The 17989-nt window shown below is 40.2% G+C and overlaps 1 protein-coding gene across 6 annotated transcripts in view; it reads left to right on the top strand.

Annotated features, from left to right (window-relative positions):
* Positions 1–14062, top strand: part of MGAT4D (MGAT4 family member D) — a 113154-nt gene extending 99092 nt beyond the window's left edge. For 4 of the 6 annotated variants that reach the window (XM_050946491.1, XM_050946494.1, XM_050946489.1 and 1 more), the window contains 6 exons: positions 3090–3197; positions 6388–6581; positions 11809–11887; positions 12004–12085; positions 13262–13374; positions 14017–14062. In XM_050946491.1, coding sequence (XP_050802448.1) covers positions 3090–3197; positions 6388–6581; positions 11809–11887; positions 12004–12085; positions 13262–13374; positions 14017–14037 — 597 coding nt within the window. In that variant the 3' untranslated portion in view covers positions 14038–14062. Of the gene's footprint in view, positions 1–3089; positions 3198–6387; positions 6582–11808; positions 11888–12003; positions 12086–13261; positions 13375–14016 lie in introns of those variants that run through there. The other 2 variants (XM_050946490.1, XR_007773459.1) reach the window with 2 other exon arrangements.
* Positions 14063–17989: the final 3927 nt, after the last annotated feature.

Genomic DNA, 17989 nt, shown 5'->3' with positions numbered 1-17989 from the left:
ACACCTTCCCTTTCCAAGCAACTGGAATTCTCACTAGTATGTTGCCCCAGCCTATCCACCTCTGGTTTAATCATCTGGTCAATAGGTTAAGTACATGTTTCCATCCTTGGCAATGTGTTTAGGAGTGGTTGTATAAGCAACCACATCTTTTCGCTAAATGTTGGAGGAGTATAGTTGGCGAATGGGTGCAGACATCAGGTCCATGGGCACTTCAGGAACTTCATCAGATCTGCCTTTAAAAGTGAATGCATAGGTTCATATAATTTTATGGAAGTTCAGGTCTTTTGAGAATGAGTCAGTAGCTCTCCAAATTCTCACCCAAAAGTAGAATTATCTAGAGAGAGAGAGAGAGAGCATGTGTGTGCACGTGCACACTTCTGAATCTTCCAGACATGTGGAGCAGGGAATAGAGCAACATGTTTTGAACTTTCCTCTTATCATTATAACTCAGGTTATTATGGGAAGGAGGAAGCTGGCTGCAGCAACATGAAATTTGTTGGTAAAGTAGATGCCAAACGCATCATAGCAACAGAAAGGATGCATGTTGCACTGAGGAGAAGACACAAAGCCTGTCTCATCACAGATGATATGCCCTCAGTGTAAGGTTAGCAATAAGTAAACTCAGTGGAGTGGAGGGAGACTAATGGGGACTGACATTTAAAAACAAGAACAACAAAAACAGCCCTCAAATCTCTGCAGTCCTTCAGAAAAACATCTCAGGTAAATTGGATATCTAATCAAATTGATATTTAAATGTCACTGAGGTGCATATAAATTAAGGTTGCATTGACAGTGTGATTGGAACAAATGTTTTGGTTGTCTCTCACTTTCTTCCCTGGATCCTGAGGGTTGCAAGGATCTTAACTAGACTTCAGTACAAGTTAGAGTAGGCTCACCATTCCTATAATGCTGTGCGTCTTAACTGGGAGTCTGTCGTCCCTTGGAGGTCTGTGAGCCATTTTGGGGCTGGGGGGCACGGCGTGTGCGAGGGCCCATGGCTGAAGCCTCAAGCCCTGGTGCCTCCTGCAGGGCTGATATCAGGAGCTGCAGAGCTGAAGCCTGGAGTCCCAGTGTCCCCCATGGGCCTAAAACACACAGCTTTTAGCTACCCCCGCTACCTGCATCCTGAATTACCCTCTGCTAGCATATAGCTCCTAGCTACCCCCTGCCTGCACCCTGAATGGTTTTCAAACTTTTTAAGCTGAGCCCTCCTCTTTGAGTTATAATTTTTGGTTGTATCCCTGCCCCCACAACCCAGACAGCCTAGGTGGCCTGCTGAGGTGTGTCAGGCAGTGGAGGTGGTATTCCCTTGCTGGGCCCTAGCACGTGGAGTTGGTCTGAGTCCTGCCGGGCCCTGCCTCCACGCCCCGCCCATAGAAGTCAAACTATGCCTATGCCCAAAGGCCCCACTCCCACCTGGTGGCCAGAGCCCCAAGTCCTTCCTCCCACCCCCTGCCACACACACACTGGACCTGGATTTTTATAGCATGTTGTAGGGTGTGGGGGTCTGAAAGAAAAAGGTTGAGAACCCCTGCTATAGTGTATTGTGGTCTAACTTTGCACACAACACACCCTAGGCTAGGACCTTACGCCTTACTGAGGATTTCTCTATGATTGCAGTATCCTCATAAGTTGCTTTAAGGTGGGTAAGTCCCTTTTGCATTGCTGCAGTGGCACAAAAAGGGACTTATTAGAGACCAAGGTTCTGGGGTAGTATTTTGTAGTTACTATGATTATGGTAAAATACCATACAGCTACACACTGATTCCACCAGCTGGGACAATAATGTGTCCCAATTGTATCTTTTTGTTTCAAAAGGTGTAGCACCCTTTTCTAAAGAAACAGCTGCCAGTGCACTGATTTGCATTCGCTTTCTTTTTCTGGCATTGTTTTACTGAACATCTGCTTTAGACACACATATAAAAACACTTTATTCTATTTATATGTCCTCAGCTATCTTTGAGTATCTAATTAGTACTTCAATAAGAGCCATAAATCCCATCTGAGATTTTGCATTTGAGCTAGTTAGATGCAGCTTTTCCATCCCTTTTCACTTTAACTAGTACTGCTAGAACGTGCATAACATCTTTCATCTATAGCGCTCAAAACACTTTACAAAGTTGGTTAAATATTATCATGCCCGTTTTAAATATGTGGAAACTGGGATACAAGGAGATTAAGTGATTTACCAAGGTTGCATAGTGATTCAGTGATGAGCTGAGAGTAGAATCCAGGGCTTCTGCCTGTAGTCTTGTGCTTTATTCTGTTTAGGTCATGATGTTTCCTTATATTTATCATTATGGCCTATTATATTTAGTGTCTCAAACTGCACTGCTGTTTACATCCAGAGCACAAATCACTTTTAGGGGAATATTCTCATCTGAGAAGACAGACGGATGGAACAAGACATCACAAAAATTCTTACTGAAAGGCAGTACTTGCATTTCCCAGTTTGTCAGTTGTCCAAAGTCGTACCTAAATTAGAACAGTAAAATTTAAACCCAGTGCTTGAGAGCGCCACGTCATTCTCAGGATGATCGAGCGTAATGTTGTAACAATTACCTGTATCAAACACAACAGAGTCAGGATTGGAAAAGTGACCAGGATCTACAACAAGGAGGTCAATGCAGATTATGGTCAGAGCAGTTTGGTAAAAATAATATGATGAGCTCAAAAACTGAATTTTTTCAGAGAGAACCTGCAGTAAGATACAGCTAAACTTGTGCTAGGATTACATTCCTCCACACTTTAGACAGAAAATATAGACAGGAAAGTGGTCTTTAGTTGATTTCTCCTATTGTTATTTCTTTGACCAAAAAAACCCCAAACAAAACCTAGTAATGTTCAAACTTTGAGAGAATAGAGGCTTAAGTGAAGAGTTCCAGTTCTGCCTTATGTGAATGGTCCTTACAGAGTCTCACAGAAGTCATTGGGATACTCACCAAAGGATTACTTTTGTGAATATGGATTGCAGGACAAGGACTGTAGCTATAGCTATGTAATGAAATGGAATTACTGATGGTAGACCTATCCCTTTGTTGTTGAGGGGTGAAAATTCATACACATGATCTTTTTTATTTCCTTTCCAGAAACACTGTGAAGGGCAAAAGGCCTATGTGCGTATCCGTTCTAAGCCATCTCTCTTTCAGCATGTGGGAATTCATTCATCTTTGGCTGGGAAAATACAGAATTTAAAAGTAAGACTCTTAAAAAATTTCCCAAAATATTTCTAAATTATTTGTGTGAATTCTGACTTGTTTGCTTTTTGAACTGAAAAAACATTGTGTATTTGGTGATAAATTTCATGTACCAGAAGTGCAGATTAATGGAGGAGAGAGACGAGAGGAACATATTAATTTGTAATCTGAACTGAGTGGGGGAAATACACTCACAGGACGTATAAAGATATCTTCCCTGAGTCTGGGCCTTCAATTAATTAGTAGTAGTGGTACCATCATAGCGCCCAGGATCCCTAGCATGGAACAGGGCCCCACTCTACTAGGCAATGTACAGACACACCAAAAAGACAGTTCCTGCCCCAAATTGCTTACAATCTAAATATACAACAAGAGACAACAGAAGGATACAGACAGATGGGGAAGTATGAGGAAACAGTGAGACAGTATTGGTCAGCGGGATAAGCAGTGGTCTCAGCACACCAGCAGCTTAACTGTTGTCAATTTTTTTGTAGGCATAATGGCAAAGGAAAGTTTTGAGGTGGGATGTGGAGGAGGATAATGAGGTAGCTTTGCAGATGTTTGAGGAGCGCCTCCTGACTGTGACAGGTGGCATGGGAGAAAGTACAAAGGGCTTACTAGTGGATGATGAAGTTTGGCCTCAGGAGCTGAGCAGGGGCTGGAGTCAACATCTCAGTAGTGAATGGAAGATAAGTGGAGACTGACCATGAAGGGCATTGAAAGTGAAGACATACATGTTAGAGCAAGAGGACTCAGAGGCAGATTGAGTAGATGGGCTTCTTTACTGCAGTACTTGTTCCCCTTGACCCAATTGTTGAGTAAGCACTGAATTAGTTACAGCACACACTTTTTATCTAAGTTAGTATGTGAATGCCTATATTTACTACAACACCCTCAAAACCTTTATAGAGTAATATGAACGCCCGTACAATGAATATTAATATAATTGTCCTCGCCCCTGTTTACAGCATTAAGCATATTCTACAGACATTTTTACTTCCAAGATACATTTCTTTGCAATAATTGCAGCCACGAATTCCCTTAATCAGCAGTTTGCAGGGAAGGGAGGAAGGGGCCATGTCCCCGAGCTCGTTTGTGGAGCTGGGAAAGGAAGGGAGGAGGAGATAACACTGCTTTACACACAAAATATCCTTTTAGATCCCCATATTCCTTATGCAGCAGCAATGCTTATCAATCCTTAACAAGCAGAAGGGGAGGGAAAAGGGTAGCAACTTTATCAAGCAAAGAGACAGTGCGTGCCTGTGCCTGCTCCCTGTTACCATGCTAGCGGTTACCCAGGTCTTTACTTAACCTTTACATACCCCAACAATGTAGTTTATCTCCCCTTTTATCACATAAAATATAGTGGAGGGCTTCAAAGATAATGGTGATGTGGTCAAACTGGCAGGCTAGGAAAATGATCATTACAGTAGCATTTTGAATGGATGAGTGGGGTAAAGTTGCATTTGCCAAGGGAAGAATGTTGCAGTACTCAGGATGTGAGATGAGAGCCAAGCGAGAATTTTCGTTCTGTGGATGGATAAGAAAAAAAATGTATCTTAGAGATGTTATGCTGAAAGAATCTGCAAGATTTAGACACAGCCTGGATATGATGATCTAGAGAGAAGTCCAAGTCAAAGATAAATCCCATCTTACTGGACTGAGTGGCGGGCAGAATGGTAGTGTTGTCCACAATGATCGAGAAAGGAGGTAGAGTGGTAGGCTTAGCAGAAGATGGAGAGGGGAAAGAAGAGTTTCTGTTTTAGCCATGTTGAACTTGAGCTTATGTCTAGACATCCATGAGGAGATGTCAGTGAGAGAAGCTGAGATTTTAGTTTGGACAGGAGGAGATGGGTCTGGAGTAGAGAGGTAGATCTGAGAGTCATCAGCATAGAGATGGCAGTTGAATTTGTGTTCACAGATGAGATTACCTAGAGATAAGGTGTAAAGGGAGAAGAGAAGGGTAGCAAGGACCCCCTCTGGAGACTCCACAGAAAGTTGAAGGGGGAACATAGCATGTCTTCCAAAGGACACAAGGAATGATTAGAGAGATAGGAGAACAAGGAGAGGACAGAGTCACAAAAGCCAAGGGAGGACAATATTTCAAGAAGAGCATGGTCTGTTGTGTTGAAAGCAGCTGAAAGGTCAAGGAGAGTGAGGATGGAGTACTGGTTCTGAGCTTTGGCTAGGAAAAGATCATAAGAGACTTCAGTGAGACTTGTTTCAGAGGAGTGCAAGGGGTGGAAGCTGAAATAGAGAGGGTCTAGGGTGGAATTTGGGAAGAAGAACTCCTGACAGCAACTGCATACATCGCATTTAATGAGCTTGGAGATGAAAGGGAGATGAGATGGTATTTGGAGAGGCACATGAATTCAAGAGTGGGTTTTTCCACTTACAGTGTCCTATTGCAGACAATCAGAGGCTCCTCTGCTTAAACTGTGGAGGAAACACCTTCTCAGGGAGCCTCATTTATTAGGTTTAGATCATCTCAGATCCACAGTAGTCAGATGTGAATACCGTCTCAAGAGCACCTGGGATGGCTATATAAACAATATAAATAATACGAACTAGCATAGGGCTTGATTTCTAGTCTACCCACAAAGATTCTCCTGAGGTTCCTGAGGAAATGAAGAGATTCCTTCTGGTAGCCTTTTCTCCTTAGATACTGTCCTTTCCTTATATTCTGCTCTATTAGTAATGCAGCACAGGTCTGTATTGCCTGTGGCATACCTCCTCCCATAAAGCAGTTGTCCTAACCACATAAGAGCACTTAAGTACAAGACTTCAAGAGTTCAGTTAGTGCTGTATGAGTATATAAAAATCACCATATTGGCTCAGACCAATGGTTCATGTAGTCCATTTGTCTCTGACAGTGGCCTATACCAGATGTTACCAAAGAAGGTGTAATGGGCAATTATGGAACAGCCTGCCCATCAGAAAAGCTTCTACATCATTAGGAAATGATAGATAAAGTTCATAGTTACACAACTTATTGTTGAGTTTTAGTGGTTTCACTGAAGGAGCGCCCATAAATATGGGATGCAACATTTAAAACCTAAATATATCATTTTATATTAAAATAGTTCAGATAATGACTTTGTTTTCAATAACAGCCCTCTGTGATCCAAGATATTTGAACACTGAATTATGAATCTTTATATGTGATATTGTATCTCTTTGCATCTAACAGGATAAAGATTTTGACAAAAACATGCTACATAAAGCACATGTTAACCCCCCTGCAAAAGTGACTACTAGCCTAAGAATATTCCAGCATTATACTTTGGAAAAGGCTTATGAAGGAATGGACTGTTTTTGGGCTTTTTCTCCAGTGGCTGGAGATTATATCTTATTCACTTTTTTACAGCCATTGAAAGTAGATGGGTAAGTGCTAAATGATATGGTAGGATACTTATACCTAGTTTTGAATCCAGTCAAGATTACCAATTCTCTATTGTTTGAGTATCCACAACTGCCAATTTAAATAAGTATAATAAGTCTGCTATGCCCCTTTCCTCTTTTTTAACGCTTTCCCTGAAACACACTTCTTCCTTAAAAGCTTATGAATTCTAGACTTCTCCTCACAGGAATAAAAATTAAATAGTTAACAAAGAAAGAAATCAATGTAAACCCTATGGTGAAAACAATGAAAAGCAACGGATTGAGTGGTGATACTGTTATGCTTATAGAAGCGTACAGGATTTTTTTCAGGGGAAAGGGCAATATGCCGCATTTATTGGAGATACAACAATTAGCATATGCATTTAATCACACACACACTGTCTTGCCAGTCAATATTATACTTACCAGTCCAGAATCCTGATCAATCTAGTGGCCAGCTAGGTTGATCACCGGTAGAAAGGAGCCAGGTTCTGTCAGTCACGACCCGATGCTCCGGGGAAGTCTTGGCAGGACAAACCCAAAGTTTCATGGCAAAGCACCCTGTTCATATAGTGATCTTCCTTCATTGCGACCAATGAGTTTTGCTCCATCATGCTGTAATCAATTGCTGTTTGTCGGGTGCTTTTTTTTTTTAGATTGTTCTTCTTATTTTTTATTAGCCTTTTAGGGAGTTACCCCATGCTGGTTTTGATCAGCTATTTTGTCCCCATTGATGGGTGCTGTCATGGTATAATTCCCCAGTCTGAACCTTAGAGTCCAAAAAATGGGGTACCAGCTGAATTCCTCTAAGCTTAATTACCAGCTTAGATCTGATAAGCTGCCACCACCCAAAAATATATAGTGTTTTGGGACACTCTGGTCCCCCCAAAAACCTTCCCTGGGGACGCCAAGACCCAAATTCCTTGAGTCTTACAACAAAGGGGAATAAACCATTTCCCCCCCTTCTCCTTTCTTCCTCCCAGATCTTTCCCGCCCTGGGTACACTAGGAGATCACCGTGATTAAAACTCCTTGAATCACAACACAGAGAAATCAGGTTTCTTTGCCCCCCTCTCTCTCCCTCCCAGGCGTTCCCTCCCTGGGCTATCCTGGAGAGAGAGACAGATTCAAGCTCCGTGAATCTAAACAAAGGGATTCCACCTTCCCCCCCTCCCTTCTCTCTCCCTGTCTCTCACCAATTTCCTGGTAAGTATAGACTCAATTCCCTTGAACCTCAACAAGGGGAAAAAAATCAAACAAGTCTTAAAAAGCAAAACTTTTAATAAAAAGAAAGAAAAAAAAAGAAAAAGTTGTGTCTGTAATTTAGATGTTAAAAGTTACAGGGTCTTTCAGCTTAGACACTAGAGAGAAGCCTCCCCCCAGCAAAATACAATTTAAAATACTCCCAGCAAACTACACATTTGCAAATACAGAAAACAATCAAAAGACTAAACTTGCCTTTTCCTGGTACTTACTAAAATTAGAACAGAAGAGATTTTTTCAGAAAGATTGGAGGAATCTGCTTACATGTCTGGTCCCCCTCAGAATCCAGAGAGAACAAAGCAAAACCCAAAAAATACAAACAAAGGCTTCCCTCCACTGAGATTTTAAAGTATCTTGTTTCCTGATTGGTCCTCTGGTCAGGTATTTTTGGTTTACTGTTTGTTAACCCTTTACAGGTAAAAGAGACATTAACCCTTAACTATCTGTTTATGACAGGTGCCTGCCACATCTTTTAGAGTTGTCAATTTACCCTCCTCTGACATCTCAATAGGGGTGTATTGCAATCTCTGGGTGCCTTTATGTCTGTCCTTGATTCCTTCCTAGAACATCTGGTCCAGTGATGGCCTTCACAATTATCTTTTAACATACACAATCCTCATTCACACACAAAACAGGATTGATTTACACAAAGCATTTGAACAGGAACATCACACTGAAATGCAGGAGAAAACAATCATTGCATTCTTTTACTTATTTCAAAATGCTAAACCTACCACAAAGTGGTGACCCTAATGGTCTGTTACAGCCTTGAAATCAGCTTCAGACACAAGATTCTGGCTGCTGCATCTTTACCAATGGCCCATTAGGCCATTCCTTTCTGCTTTCAGAAAGGGTGGCTGGAAGGATATGGTCAAATCATACATCAATACATTTAATGCATGCTACATTATTATTATTTATCTTTTTATTCTAAATGATACAAAATACCAACAGAAAATCCTACGACTGCAACACATCTTGGCAGTTCTAAAGTTTTTGTATTAATTTTTGTTGCTTTGTTTAAGGCTTCCCTCTATTATTTCATTTATACTTCTTTGTGAGGAAGGCTAGAGTTCATGTTCCTTAAGGAAGAAATGTTTTAGGGAAGGACTTAGAGGACAGGGGTGAGAGCCTGGGCAAGGACCTTCTGAATTTACATTGGTGTAAATCATTGAATTAAATATAGCTGCAACAACATAACACTATTGTGAGATCAGAATTAAGCCTCTTGTATTTTGTCTGACTTGTAAACATTTCTAATATATTTTATGCTATATACTCATATTTTACAACAACATATGGTTATGAATTTCCAATACATGCCACATATTTAGGTTTCTTAAAGAACCAGTTTTATAACTTTTAAAACAGAGTTTTAGTGGTGAAATGCTGTTTGGCCTAAGAGCATAGTTTTTCCCAACACTGGAGTGCATTGGCGGGGCTTTCCTGTGTTGCCAGGACTGTTAGGAATTCTTGCAGTGATGTGAATATAAATTAAAATTGGACAAGGTCTGCTTTAACTTATACCATCCTACTAGTCACCTTGTGGCAGCTTGCACCATTTTTAAATTGGACTGAGGTGTTGTTGGTTTGAGAACAGAGCAGTGGGCAAAGGATTTTTCTAACTCTGCAGGAAGGCCAGGTCAGGTACTCCTGTTCGGTGTGACTCCTGTGTGCCTCCTGTGTGCAGGTTGGAAGTTTTTCTTTTGCAGATATTAGGAAGTGATCCTCCAAAGATTCAGGAGATCCTGGAGACACGCTCTAGGAGTGGGTTCACACTTACAATTAGATTCTTGTTGAATTCACTGAGCTGCAGACCTGCCCTTTCTATGATGAAACCGGAATTGTCGTAGCAGATCAGACCAGTGGTCCCTCTAATCCAATATGCTATTCCTGAGTGTGGCCACTTTGAGATATCTTTAGAGGAAGGAGCAAGGAAGCCCATAGCAGACAATTCTGGAATAACCTATTTACAGGGAGAGATTCTTCCTAGCCCCTTAAATTTGTAGTTGGCTTATGCCCTAAAACAAGAGGATTTATACACCTAAACTTTTTAATTTGTCTAATGTAATTGTGGATGTTCTCATTATCCATATAAATGTAAAATTTTTCTAGTCCTAGTCTTGGCTTTGATATCTTTTGACAGTGAGCTCCACGGGTTAACTATGTGTTATGTGAAAAATTATTTTGTTTTATCATGCTTAAAATGTTGTCTTTCATCTAGTTAAATGTACTCTCTTGTGTATTATGAGAAGGGGTAAATGAAAGTTCCTAACTTTCGTTCTCTGTATCGTTAATTATTTTACATATGTCCATCCTGTCTCCTTTGACAAATAATGTTTCCTCTCTTGGCTTCCCAGAAAAAGACACTTGCAAAAATACATTGTGAAATGCATTCTCCATCATAAATAATGTAGATGAAATAATTTATACCACTAGATTTGTAAAATGTATTTTACAACAAATTAATGTAATGAAAAAATACTGTTGCCCCTCTGGTGTCTTGTGGGTCAGTTCCACACTGGATGAGAAATTGGTAACCTAGTTGACAGATCTGGATATTTTCTTAGTGCAGCTTGTGTATTTTGCACTACATAAGCCCTACTTGAAGAGAGGCAGCCTGAATATTGTTTGCCCATCTCATCTTTCAAGGAACTTCACCAAAACCCCCATGCCACACTCTTAGGGAGTACCTCTGCCTCAAGAATAGACTCAAGTTAGAGAGAATATGGCAGGGAGGAAACTGCTTTGCTAACTAACAACAATCCAAACATTTATTCAAAGATTTTACACTGCTTACACACTCAAAAAGAATTTACAAGATCATGTGTAATATCCCCATCAGGTGACCCCACCATAACAATATTGTAACAAATAATGCAGCATAAATGGAAACTGCTGTGACTCACAACGTTCATAATTTAATAGCGTACATGTTAATAAACTTATAGTCCGTATCTTCCATTTTTCCAGTGTGGGGTCTAAACAGGAAGAAGGTGGCTTCTACACAACATTGCCTTTTCTAGCTGATGCCCCACTACTCTAGTGCTGCTTAATTTTTATTGTGAACCTTATATTTGGAGTTCTTCTTAATGCCTCAGCTGCAGGATTCATGTGAAAGTGAGAATCTCAGGTTTTATTTAAAACAAAACAAAACAAAAACTTATGAGCCTGAATGGTTGCAAAGAAACTATTATAAGCATGAAATCTAAAGAGGCTCCAAGCCCAGAAGGCAAGTGAAAAGAATCCAAAAAGTATTTTTTTAAATCTCATGAGTTTTTTTGGGGCTTAACTCATGATTTTTGAATGCTTGAAGTTGGCAATATTGTTACCTATTGGCCAATATTGGAGCTGCTTAGAAACACTTGATCAATAGACCTCCATGAATAACTGAGGGCTGCCACTGGCATATGGGTCCCACAATAAGAGGTGCTAGTTGGACATCCTGTCATCAAGGAAGCTTCATAAAAATTAGGAGACAGCCCACTTTCGGTACCTAAAATGCTGGATTTTCAAGGAGGTCCACACTCTTATAGCAAGACATGGGGATGATCCTTATGCAGCTGCCTGCATGGGTGTTGCAGGCCTCAGGTAGGCTTTGGAATGATATGGGACTATTGGGGTCTGTGTGTAAGGGCTAGTGAAGCTTGGAATGGGTTAGATTGATTGGGATTTGAGCACTGAAAGGGAGAAAGATTAGTGACAATTCAGCATGGTGTTACTTTCCCCTTTCACTGTTTCCAGAACAGGTTGTCTTTTGGGATATATTGTTTGAAATTTAAAGGTTTTAATGCAGTTTGGCCAAATAGCTGCAAATGTTAACATCTGTCTCTGGCTTCACTGACATGCTATTTGAAATAAAGAACGTATATTTAAAGTTTTACTTCAGAAATTATTCTTGAGAACTATTCACCTAGAATCTTCTACCGTACAAAAATATGCAGAAATAATATAGTTCTCACTGGCAGGTACCTCTTTAGAAGTGGAAACATGGAACACCCTGGTGATAAACTGTTTAACACTACTGTAGAAGTTTGGCCTGCTGCTGTAAGTGTCTCATTTCCCACTGCAATACCCAGTACTACTCATTTTATGAATGAAGGTTGGAAAAAATATATTTTATAAAACCTGGTTGGGACTTCTACGCTTTTGTTTTGTTACAGGAAACAGAAGTATTAAAAAATGCAGTAGACCATGGAGACAAAGTTAACTACCAAACAACCAAAGATGGATATTTAAAGATAGGTAAACTACTTCTTATCATTTCAAAGACTGAAACAGTTTGCTTATATATACACACTATTTAAAAAACCAAAACCCTATACACTTTAAAGCTCCATTAGTTCTATAAGAAACTCCGAATTTCAAAGTCAACTAGTAATCGAAGAATACATTTTCAACTTCTGCATGTTGCAGTATGTGGTTTGGTTACTTAGAATTCAGTATGGCAGACTAATGAAAACCAACTTTAGTAAAGGGGATAGTGAAGGTTTTAAATTAAAGAAAAAGCCCAATCATTTCAAGCTCCTCAGTAGGATAATTAACTGTGACTTGAGTTTTGCAGCTTGAGCTAATTGATTTTGACATCATTAACTTGTGGTTCAGCCAGCAACAAAGGTGAAAGTTTCGTCAGAATATGCTATTTTTAAAAAAAGAGCTTGTACATCTTAACATGATAAAAATCTATTAAACAGTATTTTCTGTTAGTGATACACTGATGTACTGTCAACATCACAAATTTGTAGGACACCAAAAGAATGTTTTCAATAATGTTCAGAGGCTGCCTAACTTCACACAAAACAGCTGTGAGAGGGAGGATGACCCTTGTAATCATTATCCCAGCGGTTAGGGTACTGGGGTGCATGAGATCCCCTGATTCAAATCCCTCCTCAGCCTGATGAGGAGAGAGGATGTGAACAAGGATCTGCCACCTCTCAGGTGAGTACCCTAACCACTGGGCTAAAAGTTGTAAGGGAGGTCTTCCTCCTCTCGACATTGTGTGTGGAATTAAGTGGTCTTTGAGCACACATACAGATTGGGCCCCACAGGCAAGATAGGTGTCTACCCACCTATCCTCACCTGGTCTGAGGAGCTCTCTGGGGTTTAGGCAGGAGATTGGTGTGCAGGTACTTAGAGGCAGCAGTGTTCCTGCCCAGAGGCAGGAACCTTTAATGCAAAAATTTAGGTTCAGAGTGAGCTTAGGCATCTACAGGATTAGGCAGCAGCCAAATGGACTAAACAGTGGCCCCTAAAAATGTGACTTGGCATCTAACTCCCCAGCTTAGGTGCCTCAGTACTCTTGGGAATCTGGGCCTTAGGTAATATTTATTATGGACATTAAAACTGTCTGTGCTAACTCCACTAGAAAAATGCATTTCATTATAGCTCATACTAGTGCTGATTGGTTTTGTTTATACATAGGTACATTTGATAATGGAGTAGCAGAAGGCATCATCAGTCTATCAGTAGGAAAAATACAGGCTATTCGTTTATCTATCCATTCTGATTCTCCTGTGTGGGCATTACTGAGTGAGGTAAGCATATAGGAAGCATATTAATAGGTCTATTGTTAAAAGCAGTTTTAGCTCCCATTCCTGCCCCTGAATCCACCTGCTAATATTTATGACTTTAAGATCCCCTTTTTCCTAACTTTTGAAAAAAAAATTGTGAAAGGGCTGTGCAGACGGGGGAAAAAACTATACAGGTAAAAAGATGAAACTGCACAAAAAGTACTGAAAATGGACAAAGGGACTGATTCTCCAACCTTGCCTATATTGAGTATCACTTACCTGAGTAATCCTCTTTACTTCAATGAGAAAAAGCCTATCAGTAAATACTACTTGGAGTAAGTAAGCCTAGAAGGATTTTGACCATGATGTACACTGATCATGGAGAAAATTGTTTAGTTTTATTCTTTTCTAGCTCAGGTGTTGTTTGTAGCAAGAGTAGGCAAACCTCTTCAGCCAATAGTGTAATTTTATAACTGCTTGTGTCTGACTGTTTAGAGACTCAATAGCCACATCTCATGGGGAAAAAATCTCAAAGGATTTCACAGAAAAAACTTGGAGGAAATCCATCACTATATCTGAAAGAGGAAAATAAATAACTTATTTTAACATTTGATACGATTTTTGTAAATTTTATCAAATCTCTTATTCCCCCCCCTTTTCTTCCAGATATGGATCAAGACTTCCTGAAAATACAAAACTCTAGAAAAATACACTTGTGATGAGTCTTTCCTTAAGGATTGCTTTGAAAACCAGGCCACCTAGTGGTAGCAACAAATGGTTTGATGGGAAAAAAAAACAAAACCCTTACTACTACGTAATACTGTGTATTAAAAAGGGGGAGAACCTAAAACTCAAGGACTTTAAATATTTAAAAACAAAGTGTTCCTGGTAGACCCTTTATAAAAACATAAATGCTTTATTCATTTGAATACACAGACATATCACAGGGACTGAGCACTACACTACTGTAAAATTAAAACAACATAGTCATTGTTAAAGACAAGATGTTCTAGGACCTCCCTCAGGGAACATAACATCAAAGTCCTTATTCCAAATTTAGTCCCACCAGAAATCGGGACATTTAGGAGAAAATTTTTTTTTTTACTTCCACTGAAGTATATTGACAGAGCATTTTAGAGATGTGTAGCAGAGTGGGAAATCAATCAATATTTTGCTATATTACATAGGACAATCCACCCTAACTAGGGACAGTTTATCAATACAAAGAGCAGACTGAAGTTATGATAATTTGAGGGTGCTTTCTGTTAACTAATATTCAGCCCATTTAGGATGGGGTATGGTTAGTACCTATTAAATAGAAAGCCCCTTCAAGTTATCATTTAAATAATAATAATCTTAAACAGTTTGTCTTCAGTGAAATATATACATCATAAAATTGTACGCTGAATTAACTGTAAATAATAATTTCATTTTTATTATTACTACTGTTCCAGCAGTACAAAACGAAAGGAGAAGGATTGTTCCCAGCTTGCAAGGAGCATGTGCTCTTGCCATGCCATTCCTTAGGATATTGCAGCTTGCTCACCTGGCACACCCAGGCAGTAATGTAAGCTGGGGTGGGTCCATACATCTGCCCCTTCCTCATCCCTTTTTAGGCAATTTCCAGTGAGGCCCCAATCTTGCAAATATGGACACACGAGAAACTTTAGTTGCATGAATAGTCAAGGATTTACATACATGTTTGCAAGACTGGGCCCTCAGTGTGGAGCCTTGTGATCTGCAGATGCTGCAGGCCAAACCTGATCCCCGTTCTATGGTGCAACAAGTCACTCTGCTTGGTGGGAAGATGCAGAGGAAACTGTGAGGGGAACTTACTTCACTTATTAGACACAGATGAGGATATGATTAAAAGTGAGATTAATATAGATTAAAAAAAATCTTCTGTTTAGGCAATGAAGATGTAGGTATATTATACAATGTTCAGTAGACTACAGCATACTACCATTCTCATTAGAAACATTTAATGGGCCAAATGTTGCAGCCTTCAGAAGGCCGCAAAACAGTGGTTCCCCAGGAATTGAAATTAGAGAGGGTGTTTGAATTTGTGGGGGTGGTGGTGGGGTGGTCAAGGCCAGTGGGGGGGTGAGACTGAGGGTCACGGTAGGCTGTATGGCACTATAGTAAAAACTGAAAAATGTTTCATGACCATTTTGTGTTTTAAAAATCACACAAATTAAAGTTGGCTACTCAAGCCTTCTATGAAGCACTACATCTACATCCTTCTTGGTTTCTTGTTATAATTTTGCACAACTCTGTTAATGAACTTCTTGAATGCAATACATTCATCTTTGGTGGCTTCTATTCAGTTCTATTCAATGATGAAGAAGAATGCTCAACTGTAGCTGTTGTGACTGGGAGTAGCATGAGATGAATTCTTACTTCTTTCATCCCAGGAAACATAGCACGAAGATCAGGTCGAGCCACTAGTGATGATAAAGAAATTGAAGTCAAATCTTCATTCATTCATTCATTCATTGTATGATATTCCACTCTGTGTTCAAATTCTCTATTCTGTCCTGGTCACATGGCAGCCCCATTGCTGGTAGTGCATCACTCCACTCAACTGTCAGTGTTTTATAGGACAGGCATCTGTAAAAGCTACATAGAGGTTGAGTAGAATCTAGAAGTCGTTGTTGTAGATTTTTTTAAGAATCAAGTCTGTGTACTTTTTCAGTTGTCTTACCAAAGACTTCTTGTCCTCTTTACTTAAGGATTCAATATAAATACCTTCATTAGTCAACTTCTGGACAGAAGTCTTTGCTTCTTCCAATACTTTTTCAATGGATAGCTCTCTGATTGATCTAAATGTAGCTTCCATTGCTGGACAAAGATCTACTACTGTTGTAGCAGATGCCTGGATGGCATCGTTTAATGACCCAAGTGGTTTCAACAGTAGACTCACAAGAGAGAGAATGGCAATAGTCTTCTCTGAACATAATAGCAAAAGTAATCCACCAGCCTCGCTACTTAAATCCATCCCATCTTGGTAGATACTTTTCAAAGTTGATTTTAACTCTATGGCAAGTTAGATAAGTCTGTGTTCAGATTGATCTTACAAATGGAACATTGTAAAGACTGCCAGATGCTAAAGATCTCAAAGAACCCAGCAGTTTGTAATTCTCCTGCAGCTCAGAGGCAAAAGGATTTTCTAGTACATTTTCGGAAAGACAGGAAATATTGCCTCTATATAAATCCATGGTACGTGCACACCTTGAATATTGTCTGCAGATCTGGTGACCCCATCCCAAAAAAGATATATTGGAATTGGAAAAGATACAGAGATGGGCAACTAAAATGATTAGGGGTATGAAACAGGAGGAGAGATTAAAATGACTGGGAATTTTCGTTTAGAAAAGAGATGACTAAGGAGGGACATGATAGAGGTCTATAAAATCTTGACTGAAGTGAATAAGGAAATGTTATTTAATCCTTCACATAACACAGGAACTAGTAGTCACCCAATGAAATTAATAGGCAGCAGGTTTTAAAAAAACAAAAAGGAAGTATGTCTTCACACAACAAAGTCAACCCGTGGAACTCTTTGCCAGGGGATGCTGTGAAGACCAAAACTATAACAGGATTAAAAAAAAACTAGATAAATTCCTGGAGAATAGGTCCATCAGTGGCTATAGCCAGGATGAGGAGGGATGCAACACCATGCTCGGAGTGTCCCTAGCCTGTTTGCCAGAAGCTGGGAATGGGTGACGGGATGGATCACTTGATGGTTACCTGTTCTGTTAATTCCCTCTGAAGCAGCTGGCCTTGACCACTGTCGGAAGACAGAATACTGGGCTATATGGACCATTGGTCTGATCCAGTATGGCCATTCTTATGTAAAAATTAAATAAAAGTTTAGTACAGAAACTCCCCAACATAATGACCTCTCAAGATAGCAACAATGTGAGATGATAACCTTGGCAAATAATGCATTTTAAAAATCTTGGCCTACTAGGAAACATTTATGTAAGTTTCCATTCCCAGTCACAAATCTAGCATTCTGGAGCAAAGTCACTAAAATATAGTCCAACAAATAAATGTTTATTTAACGTGCCCCTCACTTTTCCCTCCACCACCCCCACTCACTGGTGTTGTCCTTGTTCAGTGGAGACTCAGATTTCAGAGATGCTTTCACGTGAGTTCACCTCCCAGGTGGGGGGCAAGAAGGTACCTTGCTTGTTCCTCCAGCTGCTCACTGTTTGCTCTGGCCACTGTTGTTCATTGTGCCACTGTTCACTCCATCACTCTGTTGCCAGTGGCCCTGTGCCATCACCTCCTGCTGCCACCTGCCAGTGTGACCTCTGCAAGTTGGTCTCTTGAGGTTCCACTCAGCTCTCAGTGATTTCAGCTGAGCTCTTAGTGGGGGAACCTCGCTGCTAGTGCAGACTGGGCTGTCTCTTCCACAGAAACACCATCCCATGATAGGTCTAAGCACTTAAACCTGATGATCAGTCATTTCAGCTGCTGTGGTCACTTAACAAAACAAAAGACTATCTATGGAGCCTAATCAGCTTTCTCTTTAAACAGTGGAGAGGGGCAGGTCAAACAGTAATTGTGACTCAGACAGACAATCAAGCAAAACACCTGTCCCCACCCTGTCTCTTGATGCCCTCAATCAGCA

This window comes from Gopherus flavomarginatus, chromosome 3 (assembly GCF_025201925.1).
Source record: "Gopherus flavomarginatus isolate rGopFla2 chromosome 3, rGopFla2.mat.asm, whole genome shotgun sequence".
NCBI classification, from domain to species: Eukaryota; Metazoa; Chordata; order Testudines; family Testudinidae; genus Gopherus; species Gopherus flavomarginatus.
The sequence above is the reverse complement of the archived record's forward strand: the minus strand, read 5'-3'. Positions and strand labels throughout refer to the sequence as shown.